The sequence below is a fragment of the Dama dama genome, chromosome X (genome assembly GCF_033118175.1).
Source record: "Dama dama isolate Ldn47 chromosome X, ASM3311817v1, whole genome shotgun sequence".
In the NCBI taxonomy this organism is placed as follows: Eukaryota; Metazoa; Chordata; class Mammalia; order Artiodactyla; family Cervidae; genus Dama; species Dama dama.
In genome coordinates this window covers 51287777-51304862 of record NC_083714.1, presented here as the reverse complement: position 1 = coordinate 51304862, position 17086 = coordinate 51287777, and the positions used below count along the sequence as shown (strand labels likewise).

Below are 17086 nucleotides of genomic sequence, written 5' to 3'. Positions count from 1 at the left end.
TTTATTATGATTGAACATTTGGGGGAATAACAGAAATGGGCGAAAGCTGTTTCTGGGACTCTTTCTTCCTCCCAACACACTCCTCCCATCATCAGGAACCTTCTCTCACTCTCCCTCCCCTTTACCAGCCACTTGTTGCCAACTACATTCCAGTGTGGCTGTATTCCTCAGAGCCAACCCCTGCTCCTAGGACACATGTGCACCCTGACAGGCACCCATAGAGGATTTGGGGGAACAGCTATCCCCATGTACCAAAATGATGAAGTGGGGATGACTCAATCTGGGAGCAATTGAACTGATACGGTCACCTGAGATTCACATAGGCTGTGCCTCATGAGAGCTTTGGTCCACGTCTACAAACAGAGTATATCTTCTGGTATGTTCTAGTATGAGGGGTAAAGTGAATCCCCATAATTGCTCTGCACTTGTGTGATGTAAGAGGGTGTGAAGGTTTGCCTGCTCTGTTTATAACTTCTGAGATATGTGATACTTCTTGATGTAAAGATTTATTTTCAAGGTAGGGTGTGGTCAGAGGGATCATTAAACTCAGGGACCTGGGCACAGAAGGTTAACATAAAAGCAGTGAATGCTGGATTTTTTTTTCATGGCAGGTTAGAAATGCTATTATCTAATCTCTCCCCTGTCCCCACCCCAGTGGTGGTCATTAATCCTTAAATGTCAATTTACAGCAAGAAAGGAAAACGTCCTCATTTGTAATCTCTAGAGAAGATTATAAAGGTGTCAGTGTCACAAATGTTGAAACGGGGACCATGTGGTGCTTGAAAAGTTCTGGAATCCCAGGCACTGAGACTCCAGCCTGGGGCTCCTGAGCCCCTCAGGAGCCTTCATGGACTGCAAGAAAAGGCTGGATTCAGTGATTTTCAATCATGCCCAGAAATCCCAAGGGGAAACACATCGCCTCTGTTTACCTCATATTTCCTGAAAAGGCCTTTTCAGTTTATAACACTGAGGAGCTATTGAGGGGCTTTCATTCCCTTCCACTTGGTGCTTTATTTTAAATAATCCATGGTGGAGGCGAGGAGAATGAGGGCATGGTTTGCCTTTGGTCATGACTGACCTGATATGAGGCTCCGTGAGCTGATTTGGCAGAGCATGCCTGAACTCCCAGAACACCACATCATACACGTGAAATCCACCAGTCAAAGCCTGCCTAAGACAGTGCTCCTCTGGCCGGAAGGGCTGTTGCAGTACTTCTCTTAGTGTGCCTTCAGCTCCATCTTGGCTCTCCCCACAGCTGGGGTTTCATTCTTGAGTTCGCGCTCTGTGGATCTGCTTCAGATCTTATGCTTTTCTTCATGTCTACGGCACATGGCCATAAGTGTGCACACACCAGCACAGGCTTCCACCACCCACAGCATGAGCACTCTAGATCCCCACTATCCTCTCTTGCCTCCCAGCCACACTAGTCCCCTGCTGCCCCTGGTAGTCACTAGCCACGCCCCTATCTAAGAAGGTGGTGGTGTCTGGCTACTTGGAATGCACTTCCACCAGGGATCTGCATAGCTCATTCTCTCATCATCCTTCCCTAGTGTCCCTATTGAAGATCCTCCTCCCCCAAGCCAAGCAGCCCTTTCTATCCCCCTTCCTTGTTTTAATTTCCTCTATGGCATTTATCATTTAGCATATGCATTCTTTTTCTACTGTCTTTCTCTTCCAAAAGAATGTGAAATAGACAGGGATCCCTGTCTATTTCATCCAGTGCCATTCCCAGCATGTAGAACAGTGCCTGGTATACATAACATGTACTTAATACCAGTTAGACAAGTGGATAGATTGCCTTCCAGTGATCCCTCTGTTATTATATGGTATCCACTACATATGAGGTGCTCTGGAGAGGGAAGAAAAATAATGTAGAGCAGCATACAGATAGGGGATAAATACTTTGGTAAAGTGCCTGGCAGAGTGTCTCACACACAGTAGGCAGGCAATAAATCTTTGATGAATAAAAGAATGAGCAATTCCTTATTGAAAAGAGCAAACAGTCTAAAGGGGAGAAGAATCCATTAATTTCTGGCAAACTAGGATAAGTGCCAAAAGTGATGTGTAGACCAAGAGCTGTGGGAGTTCTAGGGGCAAGATCACTTATATTTTCCAACTTAAAAAGGTAATAATGATAACAAAACATGGCAGTGGCAGCAACTGTTATTTGTTAAAGTTGCTGTGCACCAAGCATGGTGTTCTGGGCTTCACTGATTATTATTATCTCTAAGCCTCATGACAACTCTGTGGGTGAGTTTCTGCTGCCACTGTTTCACAGATGACAAGAGGGCTCAGAAAAGATCAGTTCCTTTTTTGAGAGCCACACAGCAGATGGTCAAAGAGCTGGTATTTGAAAGGTCTGTTTTCCTGCAAAGTCCATTTTCCTTCCATTCCACCAACTTACCTCCATGTCCTACCTTCCCTCTACTAAGCTTCCCTTGATGTGGGTGTCCACCTCGAGCCTCACCCTTGAGTCCACGTTGGCTTGTTCCTACCACTCTCCCTGGGCTCTTCCCATGTTTGCACAGGCATAGCCCTCCCTAAGTTTGGGGAGAAGTTTTGCTTGATAGAAATGTTCCCTCCAGTGGCAACCAAACTCTTTGCAGTCCTTTTATTGGTCAATGTCCCCAACAATGGACATCTCTTCTCTTCCAACCCTTTCTATATAGCACCCAAGGCCTCCAGTATACTGAAACAGCTCTTCTAAAGGCCCCAAATGGCCTTGTTCTTTCCTCCTTCCATAGCCTTCTTTTTTATTCTCTCTGGGTGACATCTGAGACTGCTGCCCCTCCCTTTTTTAGCATCTCCAAGATGTGATTACCATGACTCTCTATTGGGACTGAAAGCTCTGGTGCACCCCCTGTTTCTGCATGGCCTGTGAGCTACAAATGTTTTGAGAAGATGAACATATGCAATCAGTTTGATGAATGAGAACACTACATTTGAACCCCAAGAGCACAAAATTCTAATTTTGTAAAACTCCTTTCTTCTCCTTAACAGACTTGTATTATAAAACTGCTATTATATTCAGAATTTCATCAGTAAGATTTTTGTGGAAACTTGTTTTCTCTCATATTCTTTTTACATAACAACCTCAGTTTTTGTCTGGACTGGCAAAGCCCCAAATGTGTATTATCTGGCCCTCTGCAGCAAAGATTTGCTGACCCCTGCTCTATCTCGAGTAGGTTTTTCTTCTCCTTCCAACTTATTCTTTGCACTGTCTTCACAGTCAGGGTCAGGGGAGGCTTCTTCTGGAAGGATCATGAGAGGTCTGGTGTGGGGCCAACCATCCTCATTCACTGGGGAATGCAGGCTATAGTGTTGCTAGCAGGCAAAGAAGCCCTCCCTGGCCACCCAGGGAGGCCCAAGCTCTCTTTTTCTTGGGTGTCCACAGAACTTTGTTCAGATCTGTCCCCTCCTGCCACTGGACCACGTGCTTCTGGAGTACAGGGAGCCTATGGCATTCAGTGTGTCCCCAGCCTCTCATAGGGAAATGCACCCAAAGTATGTGCTGAATGAATGGGCTGTAACCCCTGGGCAACCGTTTTGAGTTGCCTCATTCAAAAGCTCTCTGACCTACCAAAGGGAGTGTGCTTTCTTCAGACAGAAGCTGCTTTAAAAAATCATTTCAGGAGGTTTTCAATGTGACTTCACAAGCTTAGAATGTGTTTGAGTTTTTCGTTGGAGAATTAAAAAACTTTTTCCCAGTGATTCTTGAATGGGTGCTTACCTGAATTTGCCCTTGCTTTACTCCATGTTCAGAGAAAACAGCTTTCTCTGGGCCTGTGGTCTCGCTTTTGTCCGTCAATATAAGAGAGAGACCTAATTCAACAATTTAAACGGTACTTCCTTTCAATACAGTAATTGAGTTGGCGCATAGTTTTTAATGGATCTGTCCCCTCATTCTGAATGTTTTTTAAGATCTTAGAGCTCACAGTCTCACTCTTTTGGGAGTGTGCTTTGTAGGTATTTATAAAGCGGCAAAGGAGACTATTTCACTGTTCAAGAAAGTGTTTTGATCAGAGACATAAGAATTTTGAAGTGGTGAAAAATGGGGGGAAAAGCAGCTCTTTTCAAAAGAATACATCTACTGGTGGGAAGTGGGCTTGCAGTGGTCAGAGAGGTATTGGACTCAGAGGAGAAACGAATGCTCAGGCAGGTAAGTGTGGGCACAAAGCTAGCTCAGGGCTGAGACAGAACTAGGATTCTGAATTGCCCTCTGAAAAGGAACCTCTCTTCAGAGGAGGCTCCAAAGTCATTGGGTCTGGCCTTTCATTGCAGAGAGAAGGGGCTCTCTCAGTTTCATCCTGGGAACTGAGGGCAGCCTTGGGCCTGGGTGAACTGGTTTACCAGCTCCCATTCTGCTCCTGGAGGGCTGAGCTGCTCCAAGCAAATATGGCTCTAAGGACAGCTGTGGAGTGGGTGAGTTCATTGAGCCTCAGGCCGGCAGTATAGTAGATGCTTTTATATTTTAGGGCAGGGTATTTTAGTATTAATATAAAAATCATCATGAAGGCTCAGATAATTGGCTGACGAAGTGCCTTCACATTTTCAGCACTATTATGCCTTTGGTTTTATTAAAGCACTTACCATATATCAATGAATATTTCATTGGTCTTTCATTACTGAGTGAATCATTGAAAAATCACTGCAGTGGAGGTAACTCTACCCTGCCTCCCTGAAATGGCATGGTGCTTGCCATCTCATTAACTGATATTTTTATGGCCGTCATTTGGCTTAAAGATCAAATAGTGAAAGAAATTTGGGATCACATCATGTTAAACTTTTCTGCCCTGCCATTAGCGGAAACCAGCCTAGAATTCTGTGTGCACCCAAATTACTGTAATCTCAGAATTAACCTTTGTGTCCGGCTTGTCAATACCAAATATTTGGGGTCTATTCAATCACTAATTTTCATGAAAAAGCAATTTTCAGAAGATACTTACTTTCCATTGCCTACCCATGGAGATGGTATCTGAGCGACTTTTGAAGCATTTTGCTAAAAGAGAGAAACAGAGAGGGAAATGAGGACATCTATTTTGTGTTTTATTAATTCAGAAACAGATGGAAGTGTGATTTAGAGTACATTAATATTGATTGCAGCATTTTGGGATGCCTCCTGTTTCGTTAGCAGAGCTGGGATGTATGTGCACGTCAGCACACCACGACGCACACTCGATGAAAATAGCTGGTTAGGATAATTAGTGGGCTCCAATCAGGACCATGAAAGTCACTTGATGAAAGATCTTATATACTAAAAGGCCCAGTGAAATCAGACTCAGTTCTCCAAGAAGTGGTTTAATTATCCTCATCTGAAATTTATTCTGCAAAACAAGCTCTTCAGAGTACAGACAAGCTTTTCACCTTTAGCTCCAGTTGCAAACTTTTTCCCTGGGATGCACATTGGCTTCTCATTTCTAAAATCCCAGGAACTGGCCAGAACCAAGAAGCCTTTGTGTGTGTGTCTGCATATCACCTGGATTTGCTATCATCACATGCATATCCTCATGGCTGATGGTTTTCCCTGTTGAGGAGTGTAACCGGCCCAGCGCTGCCCCGCCATGGAATGCTAAACATTCTTTTCCCTCTGATGGGCCGGTTTAAAGAATGGGCCTCCTTGAAAAGGGAACCCTCCTACACCACTGGTGGAAATGTAAATTGGTGCAGCCACTATGGAGAACAGTATGGAGGTGCCTCAAAAAAACTAAGAATAGAATGGCCATATGATCCAGAAATCCCATTTTGGGGCATATATCAGGAAAAACATCTAATTTGAAAAGATACATGCATCCCTATATTCACAGCAGCACTATTTGCAGTAGTCAAGACATGGAAGCACACCTAAATGTTCATTGACAGAGGAATGAATAAAGAAGATGTGGTACATATATACAATAAATTATGACTCAGCCATTGGCAGCAACATGGATGGACCTAGGGATCAACATCATACTAAGTGAAGTAAGTCAGAAAGAGAAAAACAAACACCATATCACATCTCTTATATGTGGAATCTAAAATGACACAAGTGAACATATCTAAGGACTAGAAATAGACTCACAGACATAGAGAATAGACTTGTGGTTGTCAAGGGGGAGGGAGTTGGGGAAGAGAAGGAATAAGAGTTTGGAATTAGCAGAGGTAAACTATTATAAATAGGATGGATAAACAACAAGGTCCTACTGTTTAGCACAGGAAACTACATTCAACATCCTCCTATAAACCAGAATGGAAAAAGAACATGAAAAAAATGTATATATGTGTATAACTGAATCACTTTGCTGTACAGTAGAAATTAACACAACACTGTATATCAACTACACTTCAACACAATCCATTTTAAGAAAAGAATGGGCCTCCTCTGTTTTCATGGCTGTACACTTGTGGAGCATGGGAAATCCTGATATTCAGCACCACCTCACTAGAACAACGATCAGCTGGTTAGAATGACCTCAGCAGGTGGGAGCTTCCTGTTCTGAACCTCAAAGAAGCTCATCGCTCTGCCAGAGGAGTGAGTTACTTAACGTCTGTTTGGTATTTTGCAATGCACTGAAAACTGTGCAGGACAAGCTGCAGAGAATGGAGGCTAGGGCTGTGGCTCAGAGTGCCCCACAGGACCAGCATCATTATCGCCCAGGGACTTGTTCAAAATGCCCATTCTTAGGACCTGTACCAGACCACCAGCATCAAGACACCTTGCAGAGCCAAGGTGGAGACTTGTAGACACATGGCCATGGGCAGCTGCTGCATTTGACTGCATTCACAAGCACCAGCTTTATGATGGCCACACCACATGAGAGCTACTCTTTTCCCAACTTAATGGGTATTCTCACATAATCGTGCACCCCTACCCACTGGCTTTGAATGTCTGAGGTAAGGTCAGGATTTGATTCATTTCAAACAACTGCTTTGATGCAACTGAGCCATGTCAGCTGACGCACTTGGCAAAGAATAATATGACTAAATAAATAAAATTATCCTTTTATTTCAAGACCTCCCCAACAGCAACCTTGAGCCCTCAACTCTAACACACGATCAGCACTGATGGGTGGAAGGGAGCAGCGGAAGGTCCATGGAGCCTCAGCCAATGACACCCGGCACGGTTGCCAGGCCCAGCTCCAGGCTTGCCGTTTTTATCTGGGCTCGTTCCCACATCTTGGCATTGCATCTTGTGGTTCAAATATTTCATTTTTCTTGCAAATCAAAAATACCAGCTCCCTAGAGGATGAGTTTATTTATTTATTGTTGGTTTATTTTGACAGCCAAAGTTATCAGTTGTCTTCAACTACAACCACCGTCTTCAACACTCCCCATGGCCAAAGGGCCCCTGGGGGTGTGGCTGTGCCCTCAGAGCCCAGGGTGGCTGGGTGACTTCTCTCATTGCTGAGAAACTTCTAGGCTGGCATCTCATGTAACATGAGCCATGTTCTGCAGGCAGTCCACAGTGCAGGCAGAAGGGATCACCATCCTGACTGGACCCAGGAAGGTGCCCAGGGCCACTTGTTCACTCGAGCATCATCAGGGGATTGAACTATGGTACCTTCTCTCCCTGGAACTGGATCAAACCCAAGCTCTCTGCTGAGCTCCAAAGGAGAGGTGAGATGGCCATGGCCAGCCAGGATGCAGAAAGTTCAGCCTTCAGTAGTGACAACCGTGACATTTCATAACATGCCTGCCATGTCTCATTAGTAATTTAATCACCCGGGACCTATAAATTACACAAAATAAGGATTACCTTAAAATATTCCATCAGTGATCTGGAGTACTTCATGGCGTGGTCCTTCTTCAGTTTGAACATCCTCAGGTAGAGAAGTGAAAGGCATCGGTAGCTGTGATGATGAGGAAAGAAGCACATTAATGCCAACACTTCCTCAGACCTATTCACTAAAATACAACTCCCATCTGCAGCTCCTCTCTTATGGTTACTGAGGAACATAAGTGAAAAAAAGAAAATTTTTTAAAATCAAGGAATAAGCATAGTACAGGGAACTATATTCAACATCATGTGATAAACCATAAACCATAATGGAAAAGAATATGAAAGAGAATATATATGTATAACTGAGTCACACAAGCTGGAATCCAGATTGCAGGAGAAATATAAATAACCTCAGATACACAGATGACACCACCCTTAGGGCAGAAAGTGAAGAAGAACTAAAGAGCCTCTTGATGAAAGTGAAAGAGGAGAGTGAAAAAGTTGGCTTAAAACTCAACATTCAGAAAACTAAGATCATGGCACCTGGTCCCATCACTTCATGGCAAATAGATGGGGAAACAATGAAAACAGTGAGAGATTTCATTTGCTTGGGCTCCAAAATCACTGCAGATGGTGACTGCAGTCATGAAATTAAAGACACTTGCTCCTTGGAAGAAAAGCTAAGACAAACCTAGACAGCATATTAAAAAGCAGAGACATTACTTTGTTGACAAAGGTCCATTTAGTCAAACTGTGTTTTTTCCAGTAGCTATATATTGATGTGAGAGTTGGACCATAAAGAAAGTTGAGTGCTGGAGAATTGATGTTTTTGAACTGTGGTGTTGGAGAAGACTCTTGAGAGTCCCTTAGACTGCAAGGACTCAAACCCGTCAATCCTAAAGGAAATCAGTCTTGAATATTCATTGGAAGGACTGATGCTGAAGTTGAAACTCCAAAACTTTGGCCACCTGATCCGAAGAACTGACTCCTTAGAAAAGACCCTGATGCTGGAAAAGATTGAAGGCAGGATGAGAAGGGGATGACAGAGGATGAGATGGTTGGATGGCATCACTGACTCGATGGACATGAGTTTGAACAAGCTCTGGGAGTTGGTGTTGGACAAGGAATCCAGGCATGCTGCAGTCCACGGGGTCACAAAGAGTTGGACACAACTGAGCTATGGAACTGAACTGAACTGTCACTTTCCTGTACACTAGAAATTAACACACCAGTGTACATCAATTATATTTCAATAACATTTAAAAAAAAAGAAAAAGAGAGTTCACAAAAGATGGAAAAAGGAGGCAGAAGGTCAAAGTCAGGGAGATATGTTAAGATACATTGCTGACTTCTTGATGGAGGAAGAGGCCCTAAGCCCAGGAATGCAGACCTCCTCTAGAAGCTGGAAAAGGCAGAAGTGGATTCTCCCTAGAGCCTCTGGGAGGAAAGCAGCCATGTTGATGCCCTGATTTTAGCCTAGTGAAACACACTTCAGACTTCTGACCTTCAGAACTGCAAGAAAATAAATTTATGTGGCTTTATTTTTTTAAAAAGAAAGGATAAGCATTAAAATTCCATCTTGATAAGAGTATAAATGTGGAGAGTAGATGTTTAGTCAGCAACTGAAGAAATCCATTAGTTAATTTTTTAGAGTTTAGTGGAAAACAGGAATAATGACTTAAGCAGCTTAAATTGAGTTTTAAAATCTTTTTGTGACATTTCAGCTATTTCCTGGTCACCTTCATGAGACTTACCATAGTACGGCCAGCTTTTTGTCCCCATCTGAAGCCAGGGGGCTTGCAAAATTCTTCAGCCTCATGGCATACCTTTGAAGAAAAAGGACAAGCTCAAATGGAATCTGTCTGACCCTTCAGAAAGCCCCAACACCATTGGTGTTGTCATCACTCGAATGAGCTAGGCCCACATTGACTCTGACAGGAGGAATGAGAAGGCCATGTTGGCAAAAGTGTGCTTTCCTGAAAACATGCACAAAATGATGACCACAAGTATGTCACAATAGCACTGGTGTGACCAATGGAAGCTTGCTTTGGAGAAGCCAGTTATATTTAGAGCCCATGTTCTAGAACAGTGCTGTGGAATTACTGTGGGTTTCACCTGTGTATAAATGCTGGAAAAATACCGTTTCTAAGAATACTCCAGCTAAACAACACTATTGGCTTTCCATGAGAGGTGGACACAAACGTCAGTCTCAGTTGAGTTTTTGACACCTGAGGTAAACAATCACACAATGATGTCTGACACGAGCATGGGGAGGCCTCCAACATGGTTATAAAGGGCTTTTCTAATGGCTCAGGTGTGGACTATATTCCTGTAGGAAGTGGTTTTTTTTTTTTTTTTTTAAGGGCAGTCAATTTCACAGCAGGTGAAGGTCTGAGCACCCCTAATTTATGGTGCTTGCATATTTTGTCTTTCCATTCTCTTTAATAGTTACTGTTCCACACCAGGGCAATCAAAGGTTGAGTAGTTCCCATTTTTGTTCTTTGAGCTGAGCACATTCAATTCTGGGCATTTAGACTCTTGAAAATCAATTCATTGCATAAAATCATTGTCTGAGCTTTAATGCAATTTCACAGGAACTTGTGGTGGAATAAGTAGCAGAGTTCACTGTTGCAGAAGGAAGCTGAAGATGTTCAGGCAGCCTGGACTAGCTCTCCATCATGACAAGGCATTGGTGAGCCCACATTTTCAGCAGCCTCCTCAGAACACCATGCCCCCTATTGCCCTGCTCTCCCTTCTACTGCCCCAGTTCTGTCCAATGAACATTTTCTGACAAAAGAACTCATGCACTTGCTGTGGGTCCCTCCTGTTGTTGCCATATTAAGTAAAAAGGGTTTTTGTGATGTCATAAATCTGTGTTTGACAGCTGGATCACTTAAATGTCAGTCATTGTGATACCCCACTTGTTTTCACAAGTGTATTTCTACTGAAGATTCCCAAGGCTCAGAGCAACCTTCACTGAAATTACTTCACTGAAAAACATAGGGTGCTCTACCATTAAGGAGAGTATAATAAAAATCTCTTCAACATAAAACATGCTACTAAAAACTATGTTCTTATTATTGTCACCCTCTAATTGCAGCCACTGTTGAAATGCCTTGACAGTGGAGTTCCAATTGCTTACATGGGCAAGAAGACTTAGTTGCCTTAGTTCATTTTATTCCCAACTGAAATTTCTCTCCAAAGAAAACACATACACTAGGCAGAAACAAATACACACACATACACTAGGCAGAAAATATATCATTCTATATATAGAGAGGGCACATAAAGGATTGCACATAGAACTGGTGAAATTTGGGAAAAAAGGCCTGATGACATCTGAGAAAGGTGGATGGACTGTATCAATGTCTGTGTCCTCCGTGATCTTGGACTAGAGCTATGCTGGATAGTACCATGGGAGGAGATGGGGGGAGAGGGACATGTGAACTTTCTGTATCGTTTCTTACAACTGCATGGGAATCTACAATGATCTGAAAAGATATTTTCAAAATACTGACTTTAAAGTGAATATCTCTAAACTATCCATCGAGTTTTACCAGGTTCCACTGAAAATATACCCTATGGGGGGAGTAAACTATCATATCATGGGAAAAAAAATACTTAGAGAAAAAGAAAAGAAATTGTAAATAATAAAGGGAAAAGAAGTGTTTTCTAAAGGAAATAAATATTACTCAGTGATTCACATTGTATTTTTACCAAAAATGAAATGTGAGGTTTTGCTTTTCTATTCTGAGTGCATGTGTAAGAAAAATATGTGTGACTGTGTGTGTGTGTGTGTGTGTGTGTGTGTGTGTATACACCACCCATAACTTCACCCCCAATTTCAGTTATGATCTTTTTTCCCTTCCAAGTTGATCCACATGCAGAAACATGCTTTTCGTGGTCAGAAATGTACTGAGTCTATAATTCATATTATAAACATTTTCGTGCAGCTACATGGTCTCCATCACTGCTGCATTTCAATGGCTACAAATTATTCTGTTGAGAGTACTGTGAGGTAGTTAATTACCCTTCTGTTATCGATGATTTGCTTTGCTTCAAATTGGGTGCTATAACACAGGCCAAACTGAACACTCTATGGATAACTCATTCTCCTCTTACAATTCTTTTCTTCAGTACAGGAAGTTCAGATTTCTAGAATTAGTGGCTTCAAAGATATGAATGCTCACTTGTATAGGTTTTCCTACACAATGCCAAATTGCCCTCAATTTACAAGGATCAATTTCCATTCCCCCCATCAGCATGGAAGAGGTTCAGTTCACCATAATTTTGTGTGTGTGCTAACATTGTGGTTTAGTGGTTAAGTCGTGCCCGACTCTTGTGATCCCATGGACTGTAGCCCGCCAGGCTCCTCTGTCCCTGGGATTCTCCAGGCAAGAATACTGGAGTGGGTTGCCATGCCCTTCTTCACGGGATCTTCCCAACCCAGGAATCGAAACCAGGACTCCTACATTGCACGCAGATTCTTTTACCAACTGAGCTACAAGGGAAGCCTCTGCCAACATTTTTACATTTCCTTGTCAATTTAAAAGTGCCTTAAATTGCATTGGGGATGAATAGAAGGTGAAGCTTTCCTCCTTGTTTATTCATTAAAGTTTCCCCTCCATTTTGATTCCTCATTTTTTGCCAGGATTTTCATCCTGTACATCTTTGAAAATTGCAGGCATCCTTGGATAGACACTGAGAAATCAATTTCCCCTTAAAAGCTACAAATGGCGGTGGCAGCTTTCACATAAAGTAAGTCTGAGAGATACTTTATATGCTTGTCAGAGCAGTGAAAACCAAAGATGGCTGTCTGGCCTGGCAGAGCAAGGCTGGAACTTTCCTCATCCTTTCCCTACTTCAGTGGCTTTAGCTAAATCTTATGAGTCTATGTAATCATAGTTTTTTTTTTTTTTCTTCATCTTCTTTATAATGGTTCTCATTCTTTTGATCTTTTCAAGTGCTTTCCTCAGAAAATATGCATGCTTCAGTCTGATGCCTGTCTGAAGGTTTAGGTACAAGTGTCTTCAGATTTGTAATGGTTTATTGCAGATGCAAGAACACAATAAAAAGCAGGCCTGGCATTATCAGTTAATCGAGCCAGAGGTGCCTGGGATATAAGGGCCTATCAGAAGAAGAACTGCTCGCTCAGTCAAAAACCATGATGTTGTCCATCCAGCAAATGAGGGTGAATGCTTATCCACTATTCAGAGGTGGATGAAATTCTTTTCACAAATACCTGCAGATTACAGGAAGGCACTCAAATACATATCATTTCTTCTCCTTTCCCTTCTTACAGGAATTTTTTGATTACCCACAAACTCCACTGCACCAAGACCAACAGTCCAGAAAATTTCATTCAAAATGCAAATGAAACCAATAATCTGTGTGTTAATACACTCTTCCCTAGTGTCAGCCTCTTCTAGGCTCCCCTGCTACCACCTTGACTGTCCCTCAAATTCTAGATGCCTGGAAAGTCTACTCCACCCCTGATGTTGGAACAGTGCCCCTCTCTTTTTAATAACAGAGGCAGAAATTCTTAGAAAACATGATTTATAACAGAAATCCCAACAGGACTGCTTTCTGTGAATTATGAAACTGTGCTTTGAAAAGACAAGGAAGGGCCCGCTCGACACCATGAAATGATGATCCTTTATTTCCACCCACTACCTTTCCATTTTATGAATATCGCAAATTATAACATTCACATTAGAACCTCTGAAGGGGATAACTGATAAAAAGCAGTGTCCATCAGTTATAAGTTTTCCATGACATGAATCAAATGGCAAGAACTAATTATGATGACTTCTGAGAAGAAGGTGCCTTGGATGAATCATCACTGGGTGGAAAAGATATTTTTCAAAAACACAGTAGCTTCTAATTATGAGTGGAGAGAGAGCTTAGGAAGAAGGCAGCAGAAAAGTATGAACCTGAGGAGTTCCACAGTCTCGGAGTACATGGTGTATGGAGACTTGGCTTCCAGAGGGTCTCTCTCCATCGCGTTGCCACATTCAGTGAAGGACAGGGCTGCGTCCGCATAATTCACGGCTTTGCCAAATTTCTCGAACTGGAACAGGAAGAAGACTCATCAACACGACAGTTCCTCTTCTCTCCTTCATTGAAAGCAGTGGTGCTCAACCCAGGACAACTTCACACCCCTCCCCCAGGGAACATTTGGCAATGTCTGGAAACCTCTTTGGTTGTCCCCACTAGTGATGGGGGGGCATCTAGTGGACAGAGGCTAGAGATGCTGCTAAACATCTGCAATGCCCAGGACAGCTCCCACTGTGGAGAAGTGCCTGGCCCAATAGTGCCAAGGTTGAGATACGGTGGGGGCAATTAGGAATTTGTCTTGACAAAGATGTAACTTATTTCAGGTTCTATTGTCATGGCACGGAGGCTGGGTAAGAAGAGAAAACTGTAGCCAAGGTATCATGTCTTTGTGGTATTCCTATTTTTGTTATCTTTTTGGTGGAGCAGACTTCAAATCACTGCCTCGACTAGTTTCTATTGACCACAGTTACTAGACTGGTCATCGTAATGTCCTTAGAACAGGGATCCCCAACCTCCAGGATCTAATGCCTGATGATCTGAGGTGGACCTGATGTAATAGTAATAGACATAAAGTGCACAATCAATGCAATGTGCTTGAATCATCCTGAAACCATCACCCCCCTATTCCAGTCCATGCAAAAACTGTCTTCCAGGAAACTGGTCCCTGGTGCCAAAAAGGTTGTGGATCACTGGTCTAGACAGAGTTTGCAGTGAAACTCCACTTTTTACAAGCTTCCTGGACAACTAACGCATCTAGTCTTCGCTTGGAACTCTAGCATAGTGTGTCAACCCCACCCCCAGGAGAAGAGTAACAAATGGATGCTATTGTCATGAAAAATGGGAAGCTGCAGTGTGACTGGTGACAATAACCACATCACTTTCATTGTAAATGATGGTCTGAAATAGTGTGTCAAAAAGCTCCCAAATATAGCACTACTAAATATTTTAGTTTAGTAAAATTTTATTGCAAAAGGTTTTAGCCCTGATAATGGTTACAATTAAACTGACTTAGACATACTGATTTCTTTTTTATGTGTAATGAATATTATATATGACATTTTTATAGTGAGTATTTTATAACAGTATTTAACATTTTCAATTTTTGGTAGCTGGATGGAAGAATTTCACTAATATGGAATTTTATGTGAAAGAACCAATAGAATGCAGGTTGAGCTATTTTAATTTTCTTATATACCTTTTATCAAAATATTTTCTATGCAACTGTGAAGGTTTCAATTCTCAAAACAGCAGAGTAGCTGTCTCTAGCAAAGGATTAAGTACTACTATAAAATGATGAGTTACAAGTCTTGCAGAATCTCTTGCTGTAAATGACTCTCTTTACAATAAATGTTCTTCCCCTTTTATGTACTGCAGGAATTTGGTGCTTTCCTTTCTGTAAGCTGTTGTGGAAAAACATCAGTTTCAGCCCAATTCAAACTGATTTTATGAAAACCTTCGTGTATATATGCAAATTATCTCCTTCTTCTCTTGCCTTACAAGATAACTTCCTTGGGTCATCCAACTCTGATTGGCTCTCCCCTGTGGAAATTAAGGAAATCTACAGGAAATCTGGAAACCAGGAAATCTACATTCTGATTTTTAAAACTGACTTTTCATTCACAAACCCATAGCTAGAAGGATCCTTAAAAACCACCTGGTCTAAATCTCTCTTTTCCCAAAAGGAAAAACTGAAGTTCAGAGAGGACTACATGGGCCATAGTGCCAATGAGTGGCTGAGTCACACCCTCTTCTGGACCTCAGTTTCCTTATTTATAACTGAGGGGCTTGAACTCCAAAGAAGTGTCTAACTCTGGTATAGACGTTAGTCTGGCAAAGACATCTTCCTCTAAATGAGTATTTCTCAATCTCCCCCCATTATCATTCCCTCCCTCCTCCCCTCCCACTCAGTGAGTTTTTTTAGACTTTTTTTTCACACATCCCATTGAAATTTTAATACTAAAGATATACCAACTATCTCCTTATGTACTGTGGCCCTTGAGAGGGCAGTGGATGGTGGCCACTCACAAGTGATGGTGCAGAGACCATTGTGGTCCTTCATTATAGCCCTCCCAGAGGCAAGCAGCATGGGGCAGCTAAGTCTTGGCTGGACACAATGCAATGATGGAGGATATGATTTTTTTAACCCAATGGAGTTGAACTGACACCTCAAATTATGCTAGGCTTTAGTCAAAGGTGGGGAATTCTGAATTCAGGGTCTTCTCTAGGGCAGTGGTTCTCAACGTTGGCTGCACTTGGGAATCGAGTTTTGACACCCACATCTGGTCCCAGTCTCAGAAATTCTGATTCTATCTCTCTGGGGTGTGGCCTGAGCATGAGGGCTATTTTAAAGCTCCCCAAGTGACTGTAACACACACGATTGAGACCCTCTGTTAGGTAGCTTAGTCAATCAAATAGCTCTCTGTGCCAGGTCTCTCCTGATCCAGGTACCCACCACCCTTGGAGGCAATGGGGCCAAGTGTCCTGGGAAATCCAGAACATGCTTTCTCTGTGCAGGGCCCTAGGTTATCTAATGCAGCAAGCAGTCAAGTTTTTTCTACAGACCTGAGTTTCCCAAAGCCAATGTTTGAGGCACTTAACCAGCTCTCAGCAACTCTCTCCCTGTCTACACCAGTTTGGAGTTCATCAGAAACCATGGGAGCACCCACCTTCTCCAGGGCAGTTTCAACAGTCATTTCAAATTCAATTGAAAGGTAGCATAAGCCTCAGCACCTCTGAAGTTGGAACAAGGGGAAGAAGAGTGGGAAAACCAAGAATGGCAGGGCAACATGGCACCAAGAACTTGGGGACTTGTGGTGCTAAGGAATTAACCAGCTCCAAACTCCCTATGTTGGAGCAGCAATAAGGAAACCTACCAGTGCATCAGCTTTGTGCTTCAGCTTCTTAGCCTCTTGCATGTAATAATCAGCATTGTGAACCCTAAACAAATGAAATGAGCTCATTCAGAAAGCAATGTTTCATCTTTTCATTAAAAGACTGAATGGTCATACTTTGGGGGGCTATAAATCCATTCCTATACAATGCCTTGAACAGGGCTGATGGATGCTTGTCATGCATATAATAACCAAGCTTGAAATAATCCAGTGAATGAGATTGGTTCCTAATGGCCCATTAGGATAAATATTCACATCCTCCAACCCCAACCACTCAAGTTGCCCAAACAGATTCAACAGAGTCTAGCTGTAATTCTCTTTGTTGGCACACAGTTCTACCTGAGGACATAGGTAAGCAAGGAGGACCAAGCAACCTAGGATTCAGCACCTGCCTTTGGATACAATAACAGAGCTCCATGTTTAAAATCAGCCAATGACA

At 42.5% G+C, this 17086-nt stretch overlaps 1 protein-coding gene across 8 annotated transcripts in view; it reads right to left on the bottom strand.

The window, feature by feature from the left end:
- AFF2 (ALF transcription elongation factor 2) overlaps window positions 1-17086 on the bottom strand; it is a 538050-nt gene that overhangs the window by 15160 nt on the left and 505804 nt on the right. For all 8 annotated transcript variants that reach the window (XM_061135862.1, XM_061135864.1, XM_061135865.1 and 5 more), the window contains 5 exons: window positions 16630-16693; window positions 13633-13769; window positions 9454-9525; window positions 7736-7829; window positions 4947-4999 (listed from right to left, as the gene is read on the bottom strand). In XM_061135862.1, coding sequence (XP_060991845.1) covers window positions 4947-4999; window positions 7736-7829; window positions 9454-9525; window positions 13633-13769; window positions 16630-16693 — 420 coding nt within the window. The remainder of the gene's footprint in view (window positions 1-4946; window positions 5000-7735; window positions 7830-9453; window positions 9526-13632; window positions 13770-16629; window positions 16694-17086) is intronic.